At 49.1% G+C, this 25435-nt stretch overlaps 2 protein-coding genes across 2 annotated transcripts; one reads left to right on the top strand and one right to left on the bottom strand.

Annotated features, from left to right (window-relative positions):
- Positions 1-248: 248 nt before the first annotated feature.
- Positions 249-2673, bottom strand: APOC3 (apolipoprotein C3). Its single transcript, XM_037841539.1, is given in 4 exon segments — positions 249-544; positions 546-565; positions 1874-1997; positions 2126-2673. Coding segments are annotated over 4 exon segments (303 nt in total). The 5' UTR covers positions 2181-2673; the 3' UTR covers positions 249-440.
- Positions 2674-6856: 4183 nt separating this feature from the next.
- Positions 6857-9396, top strand: APOA4 (apolipoprotein A4). Its single transcript, XM_037841538.1, has 3 exons — positions 6857-7017; positions 7375-7501; positions 8243-9396. Exons 1-3 carry the CDS (start codon positions 6969-6971, stop codon positions 9234-9236), a joined length of 1170 nt encoding a protein of 389 aa, XP_037697466.1. The 5' UTR covers positions 6857-6968; the 3' UTR covers positions 9237-9396.
- Positions 9397-25435: the final 16039 nt, after the last annotated feature.

The following is a 25435-nucleotide window of genomic DNA, read 5'->3' as shown; positions in this document are numbered from 1 at the left end:
CTGAAGTCGTGCTGTTTGGCACTTGCAGTTTATCAAACATTTTCAAAGCTATCTTCCTATTTGGTCCTCTACACAAACCTGCCAAGGCAGGCCAAGTAAAGTGGGTTATTCTACCTTTTGCCCGGCTCCTAAGAGGACACTGGAACCCAGGACTGCCTGAATTACAGCCAGTCCAGCACCTCTGCCCACAGCATAGCCCAGGCCCCAGCCCCAGCCCCATGCCCAGATATCATGGCACACGTGGGATGTCCGACTCATGGCAGTTTCTTATCTAGCTTTATTGGGAGGACAGCTTGCCCGGGGGTGGGCCAGGTCTGGGGTGGGATAGGAGGGGCGCCGAGAATGCTGTCCCTGTCAAGCAACCTGCCAGGGCACTCTGGAGGCCGGAGGACCCAGGCAGCCCATGGTCTGGGGTGCAGGTGGTCTAGGGTGTTGAGGTCTCAGGAGGTCTCAGAGGCTTGTGTCAGTTGGGCCTCGGGGGTCGAATCCCAGAAGCTGGAGAACTTGTCCTTAACCAAGCTCCAGTAGTCTTGCAGAGAGCTGAAGCCACTGCTCCACCCATTCCCTGGGAGTGAGACCAGTAAGGGAGGTATAGAGGTGGGGGGTTGGGGCGGAGCTCAGTCTAAGGCAGAGGCAAATGTGGGGCCCCCACCCACATCCCTGCTGCCTCTCCCCACCTGGCAGTGCCCCTGGCTGCCAGCCCAGGCAGAAAAGCTGCTGAAGGTGGCAATGGGACAGAGGCCGGGGAACCCCGTTTTTCCCTGGGTAGGGTCAGCCCCTGTACCCCCACGGGCTGAGCAAGCTCGGGTGGAGTGGGCAGAGTGGGGAGAGGTCAGGGTGTCAGCGTGAATCCTATGTGAGTGGCTCTGCAGGGGGTGGGATGGCAGGAGGCAGTCTCACATCTGGACAAACCACCGAGGGACTGACTGGCTAAGTGATCTGGGGAGGGTCATTTAACCCCTCGAAGACTCAGTTTTCTCGTCTGCAAAATAGGAAAATAATACCTACTCTGCAGCCAGTTCTGAGAATTAAGATTGCTCATGAATCTCTATATGATTTTCTTTTTCTTAATTGCTAGGGTATTAGACTAGCTAGAAGGAAAAACCTGAAATAGTGGAACTGTAACCCGTAGCACCCTTCGAAATTTGCTCCATAGCTACTTGTTAAATTGTAATTTGAAAGTTATCACCTTTTTGCATGTAAGTTATATTTCACAATAAAGAAATAACTGAAACTGGAACTGTAACCCATAACATTCTTTGAAATTTGCTAACTACTCGTTAAGTGGCACTTGGAAAGTTGTCACTTCTATGTATATATGTTATATTCCACAATAAAAAATATGATTAAATTTTTTTTTTAAATCTAGGAAAAAAAACAAAACAAAACCCAGAATGCTTGTGAATGCCCGGGTGATGTGAACTGTAGCCGAGTGGAGCAGGAAAGCCAGGGGCTAGCGGCCAGAGGTCTGGGAAGAAGGACAGACTTCCACTCACAGTGGCCCCAGGGCCAGGAAAATGGCAGAAAGACACCCCCATGAGCTGAAATTGGGTGGAGCGGGGCCTCCCAAGCTAAACCTCCCGCCAGACTATCAGAAAAGGAAGGTAGAAGTCAGGGCGGCCTTGCCTACCAGGGGCAGCACCTGATGGGGCAGGAGAGACGGGGAAGGGGGAGAGGCCGGGGGGACACAGGCAGCGCGGAGAGCCCCCACCTCGGTCACCCATCCCTCTGCAGCCTGGCAAAAGCCCTGTAGGGGCCATCCCCCCCCACACACACACACTTTCATAGGGGAGACCATGGAGGCTGGGAGAGCCACCCTCCCCAATGCCAGGGCTCTCACCCCAAGTCTGGGATGTGAGGGTGCTGGGCATACCTGGCATGCTGGGCCGTCTGGGACTCCTGCATATTGGTCAGCGCCTCCTGGGCGGTCTTGGTGGCGTGCAGCACATAGTCATGCACGAAGCCCAGAAAGGAGGTGTCCCCCTCCTTGGCAGCCCCTGAGGGAAGAGGTGGGCTGAGTGGGCAGATAGGCCTTGGCTCCTGTCCAGCCATCCACGGAGGCTCAGGGACCCCAAGCCACCTCCCAAAGGCCCTGTCCCCAGCCCAGTCCCCACAAAATTCTTACGGGCAGAGGCCAGGAGCACCAGGAGGGCAGCAACAAGGAGCACCCGGGGCTGCATGGCACCTCAGTTCCTGCAGCGAAGCATCCTGTGAAGGGCACCCCAAGACCCTACCCCTCACTTCTGGACCCCTCCCTGAGGAAATGGTGGAACCTGAGCTGGGGCCAGCCAGGAGGAGAAGAGGCTGCTCCCATGCTAACATGAGGTGCCCAAGGGCTCCGAGGCGGTGGTCACCTGGGAAAGAGCAGGAAACCCACCCACCTGGGAACCGAGCCCCCCGGGTTCTGGCCCAGGCTCTGCCACTAATGTGCTGTGTGACTTTGGCTAGCTTGCTCTCCCTCTCCCGGCCTTGGCTTTCCTGTCTGGGGTAGGACTGGGATGTCTGAGGCTTCTTCCAGCGTTAAGCATTGCAAGTGAGGAGAAAGTGTGCAGACTGGAGGCCAGACAGCTCAGGGTTCCAGTCCCGGCTCTGACACTCCTCTATTTGGCTTTGGGCAAGCACCCTCCACTCCTGGGGTATCCGTTTTTTTCAGGGGTGGAGGGCACTTATCAAGTCCTAAGACCTCTTTGGTTCTAGCAAGCTCTTCTCGGGCTCCACTGTCTGGGGCTGTACAGGGGGGACCCTCCTCTGCCCTTCCCCCTCCTGCTCTCCACCCCACCTTCTCCCCTCCCCCTCCCCAGGGGGCATTACCTGGAGCAGCTGCCTCTTGGAATGGACTGAGCAGGCAGACAAGAGGGTTCTGACCTGTTTTATATTGTCCCCAAGGGCAGCGGGCACGGAGGGCCCAGCAAGCCGAACAAAGGTCGCCTGCTGAGCAGTCCAGACTAGGGCCTGAAAAGAGTGGCCAGATGCAGCCGGGCCTGCTGGGAGAGTTGGGAAATCTCTCCCTGAGATGGGCTCAGGAACTGGGTGTGCATAGGGCTGGGGGGATGCCGTTCCTTCCTAGCAGGCTGGCTCCCCAGGGAGAGGCTATGGGATGAGAGAGGGGCTTAGGGGACAAGTCAGAGGCCCCTGGACCCATCTCAGCCCTTCTCACATGAGTTTTCAGGTCCCTCGCGCCCCTACTCCCTTCAGCTCCCCCACCCTCCACCCCCAGCCCTGGAAACAACTTGGACAGGAAGGGGGGTGGGGCCATGGGCTTCTGGAACAACTGCCCCCTCTCAGTGGGTTTGGGTAGGTGGTATCTAGAGAGTGAAGTCACAGAAGACCCATGGACAGAGGCTTGTGTGGGGTAGGGGTGACACAGTTGAGTTCACATAGTCCCCCACTCTGACCTTGCACCTCCATTTCTGGGCATCATTCCCAGATACTGCTTACCCAGAAGCGGCCCCCAGCTGAGACCAGGGGCAGGGATTGGTGGGAGCAGGATAAAGGCCACTCAGAAGATAAACCTTTGTCCCTCCCCTCCTCCCCTCCTCCTCACCTTGCCCTCTGGACCCACTGGTAACATTCCCTGGGTCAGGAATAGGGGCTCTCAGCTGGGACCCACCCCAAAGTATGGCGGCTGGGATTGATTCCCTGCAGCACAGAACCTCTCAGCCTCAGGCCTCAGGCCTCAGATTCCCCAATCGGCAATACCAACCCTCAGGGTCCCCTGGGCAGGTGGGCCCCTGGGAGGAGCCAGGGCTGTGGGGAGGATGGCCTGGAGAGGCCTCGGGCCCTTCTCATGGGGCCAGGTGTCTCCCGGGCCCACACTGGGAACTGTAGCCTGGATCAGGGTTTTTGTCTCCTGGATGCTAGGACTTTGGAGCCAAGAAGTCCCAGGTTTAAATGATAACTTGCTACTTATATGCACCAGAGATGTAACATCTCAGAGACCCAATTTTCTCCTTGATAAGATGGGGAAAGAATACCTATCTTCCAGAGTTGTGGTAAGAAGTAAATGAGATAACATGTGCAAAGCAGCTGGCCCCCGGAGGGAGCCTGATAAATCTCTTTCTCTTCCTCCCCAGCACCATGCTTTTTCAAGAAGTAACTAGCCCCACAGAGCAAAATCAGAGGCCTGAGAAAGTGTCTTGGCCCTATCCTCAGATACATTTATCCATGGCTGAGCCTTGAAATTCCTTTATTAGAGATTCATTTCTTTTGCTTAAGCTTTTACAATTAAAATGCAAATAGTCAGAATCCTGTGAGGTAGACATTATTTTTCCCATTTTATAGGTGAAACCTGAGGCTTAAAGGGGAAGAGACCTACTGAACAGCACAGGGCCAGTCAGCTGGAGGGCCAGGAACCAGAATCGAGGTCTTCAAACACTGAGGCTGGGACCAAACAGCCTGGGGAGATGAGACCCTTGAAGACTCATGAGTCACTCACACAGAGTAAATCAGTGTCAGATCTCCTCCTGAGGGCAGAATTGGGTGATGGGGTGGGGAAGAAGGAAGGTGATTAGGAGACCATCGGAAGGTTTAGTTCCCTGCTGGGTGGAGAGGAGGGGGTGGCTGTAAGGCTGTGCTAAACCACCCATGAGATCTGACTATTGTGCAGACAACAGGACTGAGGCTCAGAGAGGGGAAGTGACATGTCCAGGGTCACGCAGCCTCTGCCTGCCCTGCAGTTGTGGACTTCCCCTGCTGGGGGTGCAGGCACGGTGCCCAAAGGAGAAGCAGAGGCCAGCTGGAGGGCAGTCTGCTCTTTCCATCGTCAGCTCCTACCCTCTAAGATTGGGCACAGTGTCCCTCATTCTCTCTCCCCCAACACAAATCTATCTACAGAGAGACACAAGATACCTGCACAGACCTTTGGAAATAAATATATTCGTTAATGACGCCACCTCCACAACCACTGGGAGGAGGGCATACCCAGGCCTTATGCCAATCCCTTAGCTCTGGGCCTTAGTTCTGAGCTTCCAGATAGTTAAAACATTTGCATGCTTATGTGAATCTGTACACACCTGGGCACTCTTGTAGGTACTCAGACACAGACACACCCAGGTTGTGTACCTCCAGGGGAGTGAGACAGACGCACCTCTGAACCTGTCACGTGCTGGCAGCACTCGCTGCCCAGACTGTGAGTCCAAGAGGCCAATCTGCAGCTGAGGTGTCCTCCGTGACTCACTCCCCGCCTCGTCTCAGGTCTGGGGGGCAGAGGTGGGAAGGGTACTGAGCATCTCCCAGGCCCTGGACAGTGCAGAACCAGGACCAAGAGGTCAGTGCCACAGGGAGGCCAACCTTTCAGAGGCCAAACAGGCCCAACCACCTAATGAGCCTGCGCTGCAGGCCCCTCAGCCCCAGGGACTAGTGTACTGACTCCTCCCAGCTGAGAGGCAAGAACTGTAACTATGCCCCATTGAGGCTGCTGAGGCTCAGAAAGGTTAACAGACTTTCCTGAGTCCACACAGATGGTAAGTGGTGGAGCCCACATGCAAACCCAGGCAGTCAGATTCTAGAATCTAAACACTTGGCACCTCCTGAGAGATGCACGGCTGCTCCAGGAAGGCGTGAGCACCCTGGCACTAGAGGTGACCGTGGGTAGCCTGCAGGCCACTAGCTGGGACCCTGTAGAGGGCAGGCAAGCCTGAGAGTGCCCCCTAGCTCCCTTCATTCCCGTGAGGCATCAGGCCACTTCCAAGACATGAAGTAACAAAGACACAGTAAAGCAAGTTAGCACACGTGGGGGTCTCTTCTGACAGCTTTCATTTTACGAATGCGTGGGAGCCCACCAGTGCGCTCCACACCACACTCAGAGAGACGCCAACAATGCAGACCACAGTTCTTCACCTTGCCAGTGGATGCCTTCCTGTAATTATGCATGAACTTCAAGTCTAAATAGGAGACCCCCTGGGCATCACCATACCCCTCACCCTAACCCTGGCAAGGGCCCCCCTGAGAACCTCAGGTCTTGTGGTTCTGCTCCAGCCGACAGCTCCTGCTTGGGAGTGCAGCTTGGTGGGGAGCAGGGAGAGCACCCCACTGCATGGGGCCAGGAATCAGGCCTCTGGCTGGCCTGCCACTGCCACCCTGCCTCAAGTCCACCAGGGGACCCTCCAACCTCCTGGGTTTAACTTCTGCTATTTCCTGCTTTGGTCCAAATCAGAAAAACCATATTATTGATAATAATAGCAACAACTATGTTTTAGGGCTTACTCTGTGCCAGGCCTTACACTACCCACTTCACAAGTAACAGCTCAATTCACATTCAGGGGAGAAACTGAGGCTCAGAGTGTTGAACAACTAGACTGAGGCCGTGGCAGGGCATGATGCAGGCTTGGGTTTAACCCCTTCAGTAGAGGACCCTGAATGTACCGTCCTCCTGCTCAAAGGCTCTCAAGGGCCCCCTCCTCCTGGGCAGCCTTTGACAGAGACCTAGGTCCTAGCCCTCTCCCCCCACCTGCAACCCTGAGTGGTGCTGGCACAATGTGGGGTCAGCGGCAGATGTGGATATGCGGGGGTCTCTCTCTACTGGGGCAGATAGATGAGACATGGACCTTGCCTCCCAGGCCTGGCCCAGACCCAGAATGCCGGCAGGGCCTCTGGCTTATCAGTCCCAGACTTAGGGGCTCCCCTGGACCTTGAACCTCTGCCAGCGCTCAGCTCCCCCTCCCTCCCTTCCACACTGGGTGGGGCACAGCACAAAACAGCCCTGGTCTGATGTCAGCTTCCACGTCTTAGGTTCACTAAAGTCCAAGAGGCCTCCTAGGAATGTGTCACCTTCCAGCGTGGAGTCACACTGGGGAGGAAGGCGGGGAGAGCAGCCTGGCGGGGGTTTAAATGTCTGGCAAGCTCTGACCTTTGGTCAGTTTGGACAGCAGCCCAGGTGAGCTGCCACGGGACCTCTCCTCGGGCTCCCTCTCATTCCAGCAAGGATCCAGGGCGGCGGGAGACTGCTTGGGGCCAGCGAGGAGCCCAAGATGTTTCTGAAGGCTTTGGTCCTGAGCCTGGCCCTGGTGGCTGTCACCAGTGAGTAGAAACTGCCCCTTGGTGGGGGAGCTCAGGTGGGACCCAGCTGTGCATCAAGGGAGGCAGGGTGGAGAGGCTGGGGCCAGTGGGAGAGGATGGTCTTAAGAACCTATTGGGTCCAGCGGGACACACAGGGGCTGCCCTGGGGCCACCTGGCTCTCAGAGAGCTGGGCCACTGCCCACTGCAGGCCCACTGGTATTGGTGCTGGACCAGTTTCACACGGCCATGTGGCTTCCAACTGACAAAGAGCAGGGAGGGTAAAGGACCCCCACCATCGTCCGGTCTGTAGCGCAGGGCTGTGCAGAGGGGCCAGGAAGGAGATGGGGTCTCATGAAGTGCTCTCCGTTCCCTGCCAGGTGCACGGGCTGAGGTCAGTGCTGACCAGGTAGCCACTGTGGTGTGGAACTACTTCAACCAGCTGAGCGACAATGCTAAGGAGGCTGTGGAACATCTCCAGAAGTCTGAACTCACCCAGCAACTCAAGTAAGAGGGGGCACAGCTGGCAGGGGGTGGGGGGAGGGGCATAGGTGAGGATGGGGATGCTTCTTAAAGGCCGTGCAATGCATTGGCAAGGGCTGAGTTGGGAGAAAGGAGACTGGCGCTTAGGGCACCCACTGCCCTGCCACTAATTCCCTGGGTGACACATGGGTCTCTAGGCAGGGGACCCACATCTGCAAGCAGGGAGGTTGGACTGAAAGATTCCTATGGCACCTTCCCGATTTAATTTTCTAGACTATGACAAATGGCCACATCCTCACACTGAAGGTCCCAGAAGAAAGGGAGGGAGGGAAATATCCTGTGACATGGTTCTAATACAGTCTAGAAGGACAGGCCCAGGAGAATTGTGGGAAAGGAGAAGGGGATATTTGGGAGCCCCGAGGATAGGCACAGGCAAGGAAACCAGCACCTTTTCTCCCCAGAAGACCCTAGAAGAGGCCCAGAGCACAGCACTCTGTTATCAGTGATCCTGTGTCACAGCGTTCCTGAGCTGGGAAGGACCTCAAAGTCCAACCCCTTTCCTTTATAGACAGGGAGAGCCAGAGAGATGAATTCATTGTAATAACTTAGTCTGTTTTATCATCTCCCAAATCATGAGGGAGGGACAGAAGGGAAAAGATGGGTGAACACTCACCTGTCACAGGCAGGTATGTCTAGGTTGGAGGGTATATAAGGGGACGAGGTCCTGCGACGAAATGCCAAGTGTAATGAAGCTCTTCCCCGCAGCGCCCTCTTCCAGGACAAACTTGAGGACGTGGGCACCTACGCGAGTGACCTGCAGAAGAAGGTGGTGCCCTTCGCCACGAAGCTGCACGAAACCCTGGCCAAGAGCTCTGAGAAGCTGAAGGAGGAGATTCAGAAGGAGCTGGAGGAGCTGCGGGAGCGCCTGCTGCCTCACGCCAACCAGGTGAGCCAGAAGATCGACGACCACGTGCGCGCGCTGCAGCAGCGCGTGGGGTCCCACACGGAGGAGCTGCGCACCCAGGTGGACGCGCGCACCGAGGAGCTGCGGCGCCAGCTGACCCAATACGCGGAGACCGTGGAGACCGTGCTGCGCCAGAACGTGCAAAACCTGCAGGGCTCGCTGACGCCCTTGGCCGAGGACTTCAAGACCAAGATCGAACAGAAGGTGGAGGAGCTCAAGGGAAACCTCAACCCGTATGCCGACAACCTCAAGGAAAAGATCGATCAGACCGTGGAGGAGCTGCAACGCAGCCTGCAGCCTTACGCACAGGACGTCCAGGAGAAGCTCAACCACCAGCTCCAGGGGCTGGCCTTCCAGATGAAGAAGAATGCGGAGGAGCTGAAGGTCAAGATCTCCGGCAACGCCGAGGAACTGCGGCAGAAGCTGGTGCCAGTGGCGGAGGAGGTGCACAGCAAGCTGAGGGGCAACGCGGAGGGGCTGCAGAAGTCGCTGGTCGAGCTGAGCAGCCATCTGGACCAGCAGGTCGGGGAGTTGCGCCGCAAGCTGGAGCCCTACGGGGAGACCTTCAACAAGGCTTTGGTGCAGCAGATGGAGGAGCTCAAGCAGAAGTTGGGCCCCCATGCGGGGGACGTGGAAGGCCACTTGAGCTTCCTGGAGAAGGACCTGAGGGAGAAGGTCAACTCCTTCTTCAGCATCCTCAAGGAGAAAGAGAGCCAGGACAAGCCCCTCGCCCTCCCGGAGGCAGAGCAGGCACCGCTCCCCCTGGAGCCGGAGCAGGCGCCACTGGAGAGCTGAGCTGCCCCTGCTGCTCTCTCCTCGCTATGGCTAACACCTGCCCTGCTCTGCCACCTGTCTGTCTGTCTACCCCAAAGCAGGCCTTGTATGAGCTCAAGGACACATGTCCAGTGGAAAGTGACCCCCCCTCCTGCTGTTCAATAAAGCTGCTGAGAAATTAGTTGCAGTGTGACCCCTTGTTGCTGGATGGAGAACAAGGCTCTGCTCCATGAAGCTTAGCAGGGGCCAGGCAGGGGGGACTTGGGGAACCCTGAGGGCTGGGGAGATGAGACTCCGATGAGGACTGGGTATGCTGGAGAGCACCGTGTGGGGTGTGTTCTAACAGGAAGATGGAAAAGATGTCATGCGTTATACACAAACTCAGGATCCAAACCCTCTCATATTCATGGAGGCAGAAAATATTTACTGAAGGTCCCCAATGTGCCAGTCATGGTTCTGGATGTCTGACAATGAACAAAAATGGGTTTGTGGAGCTGTGTGCAGACCCTGTGCTTCACACTGAGGGGACATGGAGGTAAGGGGACACGGAGGTGAGGCCGCCCCTCCCTGCACTTGGAGGGAGTGCCTCTAACTTGACTTTTATGTCAAGTTTATCTTACCCACCCTCCCCCACCCGCCACCCCCATCTTAAAAGCGCTTCATGCTTATTTCAGAAATTCCTTGACTGCTCCACCCACAATCTCCAGAGTTGAGTGGTGGGGCCTGGAGCTCCTGAGGAATGGCCTGCCTGCTCTGGGGACCAGGCTTCTGGCCACTGGAGTAGGGGGAAAAGGGGAATTGGGGGACCCCAAAGTGGTCTCTGAGCACAGCTGGCTCTGGAATGAGCTCTCTTCCCACCCTCAAGAACTCCCAGACTCCCAAGAAAGGGCCTCAGAAAAGACCAGTTCAAGCCTTGGTCCTGATGACTGCACATCCTGGCTGTTGCCTCTGACCCCAGAGCTGGGCATCTGCCCCAGCACCCCTTTCCTTCCCAGAGTGGGGTGCAGGCCTTTCAGAGCTTTCTCAGAAGAGAACCCCAACACAGGCCCCTGGAGAGTGTTCTGGGGCCCCCTCTCTCCCCGCCTCCCTGGCCCAAGCTGCTCTGGGAGCAGGGCCCCACAGGCCTATCGGCTCTGGCCCCTGGTGCCAGCCTGAGGGCCCTGCCTCCCTGCCTATTGGGGGATAACAACAACCCTCAGCTCATGGAGTCACTGTGAGGGAAAGGTGCATGTTAAGCGCTGCACATTGTCGGGCTCAGGATCAACATGCAATAACTGTTCACCTGGTGAAGCTGCTGCAGCTGTAGCACAGTAGATGCCCAGCAGTGTGATTGTGTGGTTTCCTCTCCCTGCTCGCCTCCTTCTTGCAGGAACACTCCCCCAGCTCCAGGTCACACTCTCCATCACATAAGGCCCACCAGGGTTGGCCAAGTGCAAACCCTGAGGACCCCTGGCCCCTGCTGCTCTCTCTCCCACACTCCAGGTCAAGAAGGCGGCTGCTGCTGCAGCCTCTGCACCCAACCCACAGGAAGGCAGGAACCTACCTGCCAAAACACCTTGACAAACCCACTGGGGCGTGCAGCTTCACTGGCTGGCTTTAAGGGACCAAACAGAGCAACGAGACCCTAAAAGGAAGTGGGACAGAGAGTGAGCAGGTGTCCGCATGGGTTTGGAAGCTTCAGGGGTGCTCGCATGCCTCACCTGAAGGCCACCTGGCTAGGTACTGCCTCCAGAACCCCCAGGAGCCTCCGTCTCTTCAGAGCCTTGCTGTTGGTATGAATCCCGGCAGGAGGGTAAGCTTCCCAAGCTTTGTACCCCTCCCTCCCTGGGGGGCCATCCTGCTGCTCCCCAAGGGTCCTGCACGGCCCTGGCCCCCTTCTGAGGAATGCTGCACTCTCCTGCACCAAGAGCTCTCACCTGACTTCAGCCTCCTGGGCCACTGACCCAGCAGGTGCCTCCTGGTGAGGCCTCACTTTTGGCTGCTCAGCAACTGCGCTTGCCTTGCTTCATTCAGGGATGTCTCACTTATGAGTCTGGGAGGGAGTCAGTGGCTGCCTCCCGTTACAGACGCTAAAACCCAAACAGTGAGCCCTAATGCAGACTGTGAGCCCTAATGCAGACTGTGGACTTTAGTTACTAACAGTGTATCAATCTTGGTTCATCTATTATAAGATATGTACCACACTAATGCAAGGTGGTCATAAAAGGGGAAACTCTGTGTGTCATGGTACAGGGAACTCTTTGTACTTTCTGGGTGATTTTTCTGTACCCCAAAAACTGAAACTGAGTTGATTGTATATAAAAAATGTAAAGACATGATTTTTAAAAGTTTAAAAGTTTAATAAAAGAGAGAGAGAGAGAGGAAGAAAATGCCAGCCTCTTGCCCCCAGCCTCCCCTTGCCTCTAGGGGGTGACGTGGCACCTATTCCCAGCAAATCAGATGCACTTGCCCCAGCCGAATAAGGAGCTGGTGTAAGGAAACAGGAACAGTGGAGCATCCTTTCTGGGATGGGCAGCCAGCTTGCAGCAGCATCCAGTGCTAGTTGAGGCAGCTGGGCAAGCTGTGGGGTCCTGGCTCAGCGGTGGTAGTCTCTTCACTGATCTAGCTTGTAGAGTGATTGTGGCATATTTCTTTCTTGCTTTTCTTATTCTGGCCTATTTTCATAACCTAGTACTCCAGCTTTCCTAGAAGTTCCCTAGAAATTCCTATGAATATCATTTTCTGCTTGTATCGTCCAGAGCTGGCTCTGTGGCTCCTCTGACACAGCCCTTCTCTCTTGTGGGAAGTTCCCCTGCGTTGGCCCTGGGAAGCCATTCCCTCAGCCCCGACATGTAGTTCGTCTGAGGCATGCACACGGACCCTCAATGGGGTCAGTTCAGTCTTCCGAAGAAGGCAGTCTCCTTCTCTTGTGCTGAGCAGGCCTGTGGATCTAGACTCTGTGACTCAGTGGCCCAGGCCCTTCCAGGAAGGCAGCAGCCAACCACGTAGGCTCCTATTTCCAACCTAAGAGATGTCTCTAGCAGCTAAGAGGATCGGACAGCTCACGAGATCGGGAAGTGACCAGGCTGCTCCCACTTTGGGCAACCAGCTCTACCTATCCTTCTTAGAGGTCCTCTGACAACCCGACTCAGATCTCACTGCAGATTCTGAGCTCAAGAAAAAAAATGCTCTGATTTGGTTTGGGGAACTGTTTATTTATGAGAAGATGTCCAAGATATTTTGTTAAGTGAAAATAAGCAAGGTGCAGAATATTATGTACAATACGATCTTATTAAGAAACGTGCGTATTTGTGCATGAAGATGTAAGGAGGTGCAGTCTGTTACTTTATAGCAGTATAAAGCAGTATTTCTTCTTAGGGAGAGAGTGGTACGTTATCGTGCTTACTGGCAGCGAAAGAGGAGACGACAAACAAAAAGACAGTTTAAACTGTTTTGTGCATTACATGCACAGACTTCTGAGGTGGTGAGGAATAGCAGGAAAGGAGAGGAGGAGGGAGAAGAGAAAACAGAGCGTAAAAGAGGAGGCTAAAGGTGGAGAAAAAATGATGGCCAAAGAGAAACTCCCAGGAGCAGGGAGTTCTAGAACTTTTAAATTCAGGGATGGCTGTGAAGCTGATATTCCATGCTCGCTGATGTAGGAGCTTTTAAAAGACCCTTTATATGTACTGCATTGACTCAGATAATCCTCCCAACAGATTGTGACATCAAAGATACAATAGACGAGGAAAAGGCAGTTCAGAATGGTGAAGTGAATTATCTGGCAAGTGGTGCAATTGGCATTTGAACCTCTGGACCGTTCAGCTACAGAGCTGCACTCTTTTTTATTTCCTGAACCAAAGAGATATTTTACTGATGTATACCAAAAACAAACAAACAAACAAAAATTACATATCAAATATCAGAATTTGGTGGTTTAAAAATTAAACCACAGGTAAAAAATTAAATCACTTAACATATATTTAGGAAATCACATTAACTAAAAAGGACACAATTATCCCTGAAATAGAGGACTGGAGATTCCAGGTTGCTTCAGTGAACTTGGCTCTCAATCTTCAGAGCATTCTCGCCAAAGATCCACTTGGATTCTCTCCAAGTCCAACAGCCCCATGCAACTGCCACCTCGAATTCCTAGTTTCAGGAACAGACACATCTCCAGGATGTTCATGAGCAAGTTCACTGGGAAGTCAAAGCTCTCAAAGTCCAGCTGGATGAATTCTCTAAGTCAGCTGAGCCAAATCTTATACAGATGGGGAAACCAAGGCACAAAGAAAAGCCAAAGTTACACAGAAAGGTAGAGCAATTACAATTAAAACTCATGCTGAGTCGAGTTTGTTACTCCAAACACAATGGTCTACATACAGGTTTTCTTTAGCATGGGATGGAGTCCAAGTTGCACCCTAATGAATGCATAGTGTTGAGGAAGCAGATGGTAAGACAGGTATTCCAGGAAGAAAGGAAAGAATTAACCACGATAACATATCCAAGAGTATTCATTTAACATTCAGTAATCCACAAGCCCTTAGTGAAGGAAGGGTTGTCTAGTATGGCCAAGAACCAGGACAAACAGGCAGTACATTGGAAATGTATATTAGGGCCTAACAGAGGAGGACTTGGAATATTTTTCCTAAGAGAACTTGGGGTATAGGTAGTGGGGAGCCAAAGGATCATTGTTAAATGGGAATCGGTTTTATGAAGAGGTTTAGGGGAAGCGTAAATTAACTGCCAACTTGTTGAGTCAAAGTGGCCGTGAGATATCCTAGTCGTGGGGTGGCTAGCAGGTAGCCAGATACGCACAGAGGGAATGAGCTAAGCTCTGAGAAATGGATAGGAGAATTAAAGGGCAGGTGTTGTTCATTCACTATACCTTTATCACATGGCTTCTCTGTGTCTCAAGACATGGATGAAACCCGGGGATACAGTGAAAAACAAGACACGCAGCCTCTGCCTCATGGAGCATGCGACTGACCTGGAGAGAGATGTTAAGCAACCACTGCACAACCATGTCATAACAGTAGTGCTAAACACTACGAAACAGAAGCATAGGATTTCTTATAAGAGAAAGAGCTGACCTAGCCTAAGGGATTGGGAAGACTTCCCTGTGCAAGTAATGTTTGACTCAAACTTCGAAAGACAAAAGCAGTTACCTCCATGGGGTGGAGAAGAGAGTGACAAGCAGAGAAAACAGCAGGTCAGAAGTTCTGAGGCAGCAAACAGAAAGCTGGGGAATGGGTGGAAGGCGAAAACATGAGGGCAAAGACACACAGGTAAGACTCAAGGATGGCTTACAGAGTCAAAAGGAGATCGGTCTAGCTGCAGACAGTGATGTGGGGGAACTAAGATAAAACACAGAAGACCATCTGATAGCAGTTCTCAAATATTAAGCCAAGGAGGTGAGGCTTAGCACCATCACCAAATTGAGGAGGGGAGGGCTGGGATGTCATCAGCCAGGGAAACATGATAAAAACAGTACACAAATAACAGACCTGGACTTCCATGTTTTTTTAACAATTCAGGGAAATTTTTCAGAAAACACAGTATCTTTAAAAAAAAGTTAAATTATTTACAAGTATCAAAAAAAGATAGTTAAAAAAAGCATAGTTAAATCTCATAAAAATTTTTAAAAAACATAGTTAAATCTCATAAAAATAACACATATACAAAACAAATTGTGGAAGTACCGCTTGTGACAGAAATAATACAAAATGATAACCATCAATATAATGCTAGAAGCCCTCATAGCTCACTAAAAAGTCTATTTCAAAGCAGTTCCTAATGTCAAAAGTACACAGATTTGGTTATGGTTGATTCCATTACAAGTGGTACTTTCAGTGGTTCCACCTGTAGATGGAATTCAGTGTGCGTTACTCTGTTATTCACTTTGGTGAAAAAGTCAGCAATGTGCCACATTTTGCCATACAGAGACTTGAGCCATTGCTTCAGTCATGGGGGTGTGGACAGAACCAGTGCAGAGGTGCTGTAAAACAACATGATAGTTTTGAAGCTGTGAAAATGTCCAAATCAAGGCCATTATCAAGATGATGCTTTCTTCCTGAAGTCAGCTGCCGGCGATCCTGGGCTCCGCTGCCACATGGCAAGGCACATGCTGGCTCCTGCTGGTCTCTCCCCTCTCTTCCAAGTTTCCTTGCTTTCAGCTTCTTGCTGCCATGACTTTCTCTCTTATCTGAATCCAGACTGCATTCTTGACTTAGGGTGAGCCTGGGGCAATGGGAAGAAATGCAAGACCTGCCAAGAATTTCCACAGAGAAGGGGAGTGCCCACTACACACAGGACACAGGGGTGCTACCCAATCGTATTTGAATCTCAGTATCTGGTTTACATACAAGAAAAAGAATCTGGAAGGCTTGGCCAAAATTTATCAGGGGTCCTCTCCGGAGGGTAGGGTTTCACTTTCTACTTTATACATTTGTATAGTGTTGGAATTTTAAGATAAAGTTTTATATTACTTTTTTAAATGAATTTTTATTGTGGTAACATACACACAACATACAAATTTGCCATTTTAGCCATTTTAAGTGTACAAGTCAGTGGCATTAATTACATTTATATTGCTGTGCTACTATCGCCACCATCCATTACCAAAACTTTTCATCACCCCAAAACTCTGTACTCATTAAACAACAACTCCCCATTCCTCTCTCCCCCAGTCTCTTGGTAACTTCTAATCTACTTCCTGTCTGTATGAATGTGTTATTTCTAGATCTTTTATATAAGTGGAATTATGCAATATTTGTCCTTGTGTGTCTGGCTTATTTCGCTCAGCATGATGTCTTCAAGGTTCATCCATGTTGTTGCATGTATTAGAACTTCCTTTTAATGACTGAATAGTATTCCATTTTACAGATTTACCACATTTTGTGTATCACCTCACCTGTCAATGGACACATGGGTAGTTTCCACCTCTGGATATTGCAAATAAGGCTGCTATGAACACTGGTGTACAAGTATCTGTTCGAGTGCCTGCTTTCAATTCTTTGGGGTAGACACCTAGAAGTGGAATTGCTGATTCATATAGTAATTTGTTAAGTTTTTGAGGAACCTAGTATTACCTTTAAAACCAGAAGATAAATAAATGTACAACAGAGCATTTCCAGGATCCAGACTTTGTCATCAGACAAGACTGAAGCACTCACACACGGCAGGGTGGCGTGCTGACAGTCCCCTGTGAGGGCCATAGAAGGCTGCCCTCTGGCTCTGGTACAGCCCACCTCAGCATCTCCCAACACTTCCCCCAGAGCCCAGCACAGTTTCAGGACCACCAAACCTCCCCAGGCCCCTCTGACTCCTCAGGTGACCTGGAGGTAGGGTGGGTTAATGCCCCAAAAGAGTATAGGCCAGGACACTGTGGGCAGGCTGGGACTCTAGCCAGACTCCTACCCCCACAACAAAGTTCAAAGGCCAGAGGTCACCTGGAAACATCAGAGGGGTCACTACCCCCGAGGTCTCCTGTGTGTGGAGTGAATGGAATGACCTTGACTGGGGATAGAAAGACATGGCAGGGGAAACGGGATCCAAGGGCCCTCTCTCCTCTTGAATCCACAGGACCTTGCTGTTAAGGGGCTGTCCCAGCAGGATCACAATCAGCTCCCACATGAGGACACTGTGTTCTCCTGCTGTTATAGGACACCCTGTGCCCCCAGGAGGAGGAGCCCAGGCAGCAGCAGCTCTGGGGAGAGAAACAACAAGCTTGGGGTTATCTGGGACTTCTGTGTCTGGAAGCATGAAGGGTAGGGCCATGTTTATCTTGCTGTGTGAGGAGGCTGAGGATAGAGCGAGACCCAGGCATGGCCCCTGCTCCCTCCCCACTGGGGGCCTCTGGATCATGGCCCTAAGTAGCCAACAGTATAGGGGCACAATTAGATACCCCAGATGTGCCCATGATGGAGGAGTTAGGATTAGAGCTGCAGGTCCTGAGATGGTGGATTAGTGATATAGTGACCCCAGACCCAGTACGTAGAACCATAAAATCTCAGGACATTAGGATCAGAGGGAACCAATTTGTCTGTTGGTCCAGCTCCTTTGACATCTACCAAATGGTCATAATTCTAGACTAAAAGCCTCATGAGGTCAGGCACTCCATGTGTTTGCTCCTCATTGTATTTGCAGAGCCGTGGTAGTTGGCTGCCGAGACGGCCCTGATGATCCTGGCTTCTTAGTCTTTGCACCCTAGCGTGGTGCCTCTCATATCGAATAGGGCTGACCTGCGATCGTTAGGATAGTTGAAAGCGATAGTATATGACTTCCAAGGCTAGACCGCGAAGGCCACTGTGGCTTTCACTTTGCTTCCTCTAGGATCACTCACTCTGAGGGAAGACAGCCACCGTATCATAGGGATGCTCAAGCAGCCCTGGAAGAGGTCCATGTGGGGAGGAACTGAAGTCCCTCCCTGACGGCTAACCCAAATCGCCAACCATGGGAGTGAGCCATCTTGGAAACCAATCCGTCAAGCCCTCAGATGACTGGAACCCCAGGCAGACCCTGAACCAGAACTACACAGCCAAGCTGCTGACCCACAGAAATTGTAGCCATAATAAATGTTATTGTTCTTCTAAGCTACTAAATGTTTTTTTTTTAATTAGAGCAGTTGTAGGTTTACAGAAAAAGCATGCAGAAGAGTCCTCTGCAAGAGCCACAAGTAGTTTTCCCTATCATTAACATTTTGCACTAGTGTGGTTCTTTTGTTATAATTGATGAAACAATATTATTATAATTATGCATCAACTTTAGCCTGATGGTTATTAAGCCACTTAATTCTGGGATTACTTGTTACATAGCAAGAGCTCACCAATACACAGAGCCTAGCACAGTGCCTGATGTTTGGTCATCACCCAAATGTTGAATGAATGACTGCTGTTTGGTTTGAATACCTCCACTGACAGCCAGCTTACTGTCTTGGAAAACAAGTAATTCTAACTTTGCGAAACTCTGTTAAACATTGTTAAAATTAAATTCAATGTTTCTCAATAGTTTCCACACTTTGGTCTTATTGTATTCCTCTTTTGAACCACAGGATTAATATGGTATGCTATGCTATGCTATGATAATATATGATAATATAATACCCTATTGAAAAACCCTCGCCACCATTCCTCGAATGTTAGTCTTGCTTGAGATTAACACATCTCACAGATTGCCTAGTGGAGAGAGGCACCTCTATCCTACAGCAAGCCAAGCCCCTTGAGTAGAAGGTGAGACTTACCTAAAGTGAGATGGAGATTGTCATTTAGGAAAATTTTAAAAATGGTCCTCTCTTAGATGCTGGATGATATGAGGACGGTGGAACATATCTAGAAATTAGGATGCGTCCGCCAAAAAACCTTGATGAAGAGTTTAAATTAGGAGAGTCAATGAAAAGTTTAAAGATTTTACATTTTTTCATAGACCATGGGGTGAGAGGTAGCGACAATCTGGAGTTAGTTGCCAATATTGTAATTCCTTCTCACCATTACCCTAGGAATTCTCCTGGCCTCTCTTCTGTATTAACTCTCCCTTTTCTTATATCCTTTATCTTCTCCTTTATTGGTTTGTTTGCTCATTTTAGAGGAACATATCTTCTAATAGCTTTCTGAGAAAGGAAGCATATGAGGTTCATTTTTGAGATGACTTAATTGATAATTTGGGTACTTAAAGAATTCTAGATTGAAAATCATGTTCCTTCAGAGTTTTGAAGACATTGCTCTATTTTCTTTTAACTGTGACAGTGTTCCAAATCCTTTTCCAAATGATCTGTTAATTGTTTTTCCTCTGTAAGTTTTTAGGATCTGCCCTTTGCCCACAGTGTTCTAAAATGTCAAAAGGATGTGTCTTGGTGTGGATCTATTTTTATCAAATATTTTGGACTCTTTGTGGGCCTTTCCAATCATGAAACTCATCTTTCAGTTCTGGAAATTTCTTATAATGTTTTGTTGATGACTTTGTCCCCATTCTTTTTTTCTAATTTTTTTTCTTTCTGGAACTCTTATTATATGTATATTAGAGCTCTTGAATAATTTTTAATAATTTTGAATAGTTCTTTAATTTAAAAAAAAATCTTTTATCTCATTTCATCCATCTCTGAATGCTCTCCTTTTAAAAATGTTTTTAATTTCCAATAGCTTTTTAAAAATTCTGTGAATGTTCTTTTTCTAGCATCCTGTTCTTGTTTCATCAATGTAGTATATTCTTTAGCTCTCTGATGATATGCATGTTGTTTTTAAGTATTCTTCCTTCTGTACAGTCTTAGCGTCTTCCAAGTTCCTTTGTTTATGTTTCTTTGCTTTGGTCTTGATCTTTCATGTTAGGGTCCTTCCTTAAATGACTGGTAATCTTTGGGGGATTTTAAGCTGATGTGAAGCTCTAAGTATATACAGACTACACTCTTCACTGTTGGTTGATCCACTGGGATGTTTGATTGGGGAGCCCCCAAAGTAAAAATCCTTGGGTCTTTTCTCTTGAGCTGGTCATTTTCCTCTAAGGAGTTTCTTCCAGTCTCCTACCTTGAAGATAAAGGCCTGGATGCCAGTTTTATTGGGACCAGGTGGGAGAAGCAGGCCCAGGAGTCAGGACTGACAGCATACTTCAATCTAGTCCCTCTGTTTCTAGTACAGAATCCCTGCCCTCAACTTTGCATTTTCCAGAGATCCTGTATCTTGCCCTTTCCAGAGAATAAACCTCCAATTTTCTGCCAAGGTGAGAGGGGGGAGCTAAGGTTCTAACTGCTTCTTAAATTGTTTCAACCAAGTTCATTCACCTCCTCATTTCCCTCTATTTTCAGGCACCAGTGGTACCTGGTGCCTCCAGTTCAGGGTTTCATATATGACCATGCAAGCTGGGCACTGGGCAGTTTTGAGGGTATCTTTCACACTGTAGATGCTATGGATTTGCATATTTATTATGACAAATTTCTGGCAGATGGCAGTAAAGCGTCTTGAGAAAGAGGAGGCTATTTCTAATTCACACAAGGTACACCATGGGCTAGTAACAGCTCCTCTCCAATTCCTTAACCTTTGGATAATCCAGGTTGGAGCTCATCTTTGCCCTGTGCCAGCTTGAGATCAGCTTTCTTGGGCCTGTTAAATTAGTTGCATCTGGTTCTTCAGGCTTTCCAATTTCCAAAGCTTGCTACGGTCTTTTCTTCCATTCTTTCTGTCCCTTTGTCTATGCCTTATATATTTATACATCTTCACTATAGTTTTAGGGAAGTTTTAAAAAAAGTGAAATTAGATACATATGTCCATTCCACTGTGTTTATCTGGAAGTCCACAAAAGTAGCATATACAGAAGATAACTGAAGGCTTTGTGGTACCACTGGTTCCAACCTACCTGGGACATCTTTAGTGTTATTGCAAAGGGTTTGTGAATAGCAACATACCTGTCCAGAAAATGTTCTTCGATTTTAATACGTATCTTAAGGAAATAATCATGGAATGCATGCAGTTAACTATAAAGATGTTCATTGAAGTGTTGTTTGTAATTTAAAAATTAAGAGCAAAACTTAGTGTACAACAAGAGGAAATTGTTAAATAAATTATGATATGTCTACATTAACAGCCATTAAAAATCGTATCATGTCAAATGAACATTTGACATGGATATATATGTCTCATTACCTGTAAATGACAAATCAGGTTACTAAAACAGCTTAATCCCATAAAAATAAATTTGTAAAAAACATTTGTAAATGTATACCTAGATTAAAAATATGGAAGAATATACAAGTGTTGATGGTGGTATTATGGGTGATTATTTTTCTTTTTGCTTATCTCTACTTTATACTTTTTCTGCATGATACTCTTAATATGAAAAATATAAAAATCTGTTTATTAATCTTAATGTCTCAATAGATGGATCCTCACACTCAAAGCAGTTAGACACTTTTAATTCTATCCATGGATCTTGTCAGGCCACCGGAAGCCTATGGATTTGGGCTATTTCACCTGGACCTTGTGCAAACTTGCCTTTCTTGAGTGGCTTTTTAATATGATTCAAAGGACCCTCTATGTAAAGTCCCATACAGATATTTATTTAACAACTTGATGTTTGGAAAAGCTTTATTTTCCCAGTGACTCTGGTGTGAGTCCTTCTTTCTGAGAATGACAATTACGGAACTGGCTGAATTTCCCTCTTCATTGGTTGCCAGGAAGCCCAAAGCCAAGGAGAAGGTCAACTACTGCCACCCCTTGTTTCCTTCCTGATCGTGATCTTCAGGTCTTGTGTTTCATCAGGGCATGCTTTTTTGCTATTATTTTTGCTTTTCCTGGTCCTTAAGTGTTGTCTTCCCTCCCTCCCTCCTTCCCTCTATCTAGTCATCCCTGTTTTGTCTTCATTTCATTTTTCATTACCAGCAGCCTCAAATATTTGGTGACAAGAAGGGGTACATGTAAATAAAACACAAATAAATAAATAGCTAAAATCTTTATCTTTCTGGCTTGTCATTCCTGTGCTAACTCAGCATGTGCTCGGTACACTCCGCGGTATCAGTCCCCATCGCAAGCACCACCCCCTCTTGCACCACCAGCAGCTGTTTCGAACACAAACATTTACCTGTGGGGCTTCTCTCAGACACGATGGCTCATGGTCTGCAGAGGACGACCACAGTCATGGGACACGGCTGAGGGACCCCAGGGCCTCGTGTCCTGGCTACAGCTAGAGCTGGTTCCACCTATGCAGGGGACAGAAGAGGAGGGGAACCGAGGGGAGCCCTTTATGTGGGGGTTGGAACAAGGGAGGGAGAGATGGACTCCACTCCCCACGATGACTGGGCAGCTGTCGCTGGGCTTGGCTGTCATCTCTCTGGCTGGCCCTGAGCTGCTGTTCCTGTGCCCAGATCAGCTAACGCATGGACCCTGGCTTCCCCGAATTGCAACAGCTCTCTTGTCCCCATATCATCAACCCCTTGGGGTGAAAGAAATTGGACCCGCTTTCTTTGGGGAATGGGGGGTCCCTGGCTTCCTCCAGTAAGAAGTATAAAGGCTCTTTGCTGGGGTTCTGGCCTTAGGAGAAGAGTCCTCTCTTAATTCCTGAGCGTGGACTTTGGAGTCAGACAGACCCGAGATTGACCCAAGGAAAGACCTTGGCAAGTGACGTAACCTCTCGGAGCCTCAGCTTCTCTGTAAATAAAATGAGGATAGTGATGCTTTGGAGTATTGATTTAAGCATTAGAGCTACTAAAAGTACATATCAAGCACCTCCCAGGATGGAGGGATTATTGTTAGTAAGTCTTTTCAACCCCTACTGGGACACAGACTTACGGGGGTGCCTGGGCCACCTTCACAGGCTGCATCCTACCCCCTCACTCTAGCCTTACTGAGCCGCTCATCATTTTCCCAATACCCAGCATGTGCTGTCTCCTGCCTGCCCGCCTTTAGCCCTGCTCTACATACTTCTTCTTCCTGTCTCCTCCATAACTGTTACTGTCAAATGTCCCCTCCTCTTTGAAATCCACTTTCTCCCCCTTCCTTTGCTGTTTAGCCGCCTTTTGAACAGCCCTGGGATCACAGCGCAATCCAGCTAGGCATAACGTGGTGCCGAGTTCCTCTAGTTTGGTGTTGATATCTTACGTGTCTCTGACTCTGCGAGAGCTATTCAGCTGCCTGAAACAGGGCAGTGCCACCCACCCCCCCAGTTCCCCACCGTGTTGGCCTCAGTGCCCCCACCCTGTCTTCAGCAAAGCTTTCATTATGTTTGATGCAATGTCAGCCTCTCTTGTGAACCCACCATGCCCCACATTTAGGTTATTGCATAAGGCTCTCTAGCAAGGTAACCTACCCTATTCTCTTTCCCACATTGTTCTGCATCTATCTCCATCGTCCAACATCCCAAATTTATATTCCCTCCTAATTTCCCTACTGCCCTCTGGAGCAAACTCTTTTGCATCTTCAGCCATGCCTAGAACACTCATTCCCCCGCTTCCTGGCCTTCACCCATATCTGGCTTTCTTTTGCCCTGGACTCCCTGCCCCTGCTTTCCCCTGCTCCCCTGATTGCTGACTTCACTGAGGACTTGGCACCTGGCTCCTAATTGACCACCTTGCTCTTCTCCATGGAGCCTGACATCCTATCCATGACTTCAAAATCCGTGTGGAAAATCCATCCAATACCTCACCTTTCAATTCCTTGACCTCTTCAATTTGCCTTCTGCTCTGGCTCACATGCCCACACTGTAGACACTCCATCACTGGTACTTTCATCTCATACATCCTCCTTGCTGAACACTAGCCCCATCCTTGCCATTCTCCAAGTCTCTTTCTCACACTCACTATTCTTTCTGCCTCCCAGCCCTCCCAACCAGCCTGTAACCAGTGGCCCATGACTTCCTCAATTTTCTTACCAATATCCTGCTCCCCTGTATCCCCTTCTCTTAGGAGCTAGTAAAACTTCGTTCAGAATCAATCTAGTTTCTGCTTTTTCAACCTTACACTGTGGAGCCCTGATAAGGGAAATTATGCTCTGCAAATTCAAGGCCCCCAGCTGGAAGTGGGCCCTCCGCTAGGGTCTGGGAAGCCTTCTGCGTGTTCTACTCAATTCTCTCACCATTCCCCAAAGCAGCTTTATCAAACTTTCATCAGGTTTCCTCCTCTCTCCATTTCTCCTCAGTTCTCTACCATCTGACTCCTAAATCATCACTCCAAGCACTTGCTTTCTTCATGCCCACCAGGAACCTCTTTGTGACAAAACCAATGAACACTCTTCAGCCTTTATCTTTTTTTTTTTTTATTAAATTCAGTTTTATTGAAATACATTCACACACCATACAATCATCCATGGTACACAATCCACTGTCCACAGTATGATAACATAGTTATGCGTTCATCACCACAATCTATCTCTGAACATTTTCCTTACATCAGAAAGAACCAGAACAAGAATAAAAAATAAAAGTGAAAAAAGAACACCCAAATCATTCCTCCATCCCACCCCATTTGTCCTTTAGCTTTTATCCCCATTTTTCTACTCATCCATACACTAGATAAAGGGGGTGTGATCCACAAGGTCTTCACAATCACACTGTCACCCCTTGTAATCTATATTATTATATAATTGTCTTCAGGAGTCCAGACTGCTGGGTTGGAGTTTGGTAGCTTCAGGTATTTACTTCTAACTATTCCGATACATTAAAGCCTAAGAGGTGTTATCTATATAGTGCATAAGAATGTCCACCAGAGTGACCTCTCAACTCCATTTGGAATCTCTCAGCCACTGAAACTATTTCGTCTCATTTTGCATCCCCCTTTTGATCAAGAAGGTACTCTCAGTCCCATGATGCCGGGTCCACATTCATCCCCGGGAGTCATACTCTGCGTTGCCAGGGAGATTTACACCCCTGGGGGTCGGGTCCCACGTAGGGGGGAGGGCAGCGAGTTCACCTGTCGAGATGGCTCAGTTAGAGAGAGAGAGAGGGCCACATCTGAGCAACAAAGAGGTACTCAGGGGGAGACTCTTAGGCACCATTACATGCAAGTTTAGACTCTCCTTTGTGGTAATGAGCTTCATAAGTTTCAGCCTTTATCTTACTCTCTCCATCAATTTGGTATCCGTGATCTTTTGATTTTATTCAAAAATGTTTGTAAGGAAATATTTCAAGCATACATAAAAGCACATATAATAATATAAGTAACATCCGTGTACCCATTACCAAGACTTAACAAGTATTAATGTGTTGACATTTATGCCTTAAATTTTTTTAAAGATAAAATGTGACAAATACTGTTGTTCCCCTGCTCATTTCTATTTCCTTTCTCTCTCCTCACAGGTTGTCACTATCCTGAACTTGTTGAGTCTCATTGTTTTATACATATTTACACAGCCAAAATGATACACAGTATTGTTGTATGCAAGATAAACTTTATGTAAATAATATAAAATTGTATCCATCTGCACCTGGCTTTTTTGCACTCCACATTATGTTTTTGTGATTGTGTCGGTTGAATTAGGTACCCCGACAAAGACATATTCTTAATCCTCCTCGTAAGTGTAAGCCCATTTCAGATAGGGCCTTTGGAAGGTGCTATTTTTAGTTAAGGTGTGGCCCAGCTAAATCAGAGTGGGCCTTGATCCATGTCACTGGAGTCCTTTATGAGAGAAGAAATTAAGATGGAGTTGGTCAGAGAACGCACATAGGGAGAAGCCTGAAGTCAGGGGAAGCCGGAGGGCAGTCGTGAGGAGACAGAGTGTGCCACATAATGGGAGGCAGGGATGCGAGCCAAGAAACCCCAGGCGTTGTGA

The sequence above is a fragment of the Choloepus didactylus genome, chromosome 6 (assembly GCF_015220235.1).
Source record: "Choloepus didactylus isolate mChoDid1 chromosome 6, mChoDid1.pri, whole genome shotgun sequence".
NCBI lineage: Eukaryota > Metazoa > Chordata > Mammalia > Pilosa > Megalonychidae > Choloepus > Choloepus didactylus.
The sequence above is the reverse complement of the archived record's forward strand: the minus strand, read 5'-3'. Positions and strand labels throughout refer to the sequence as shown.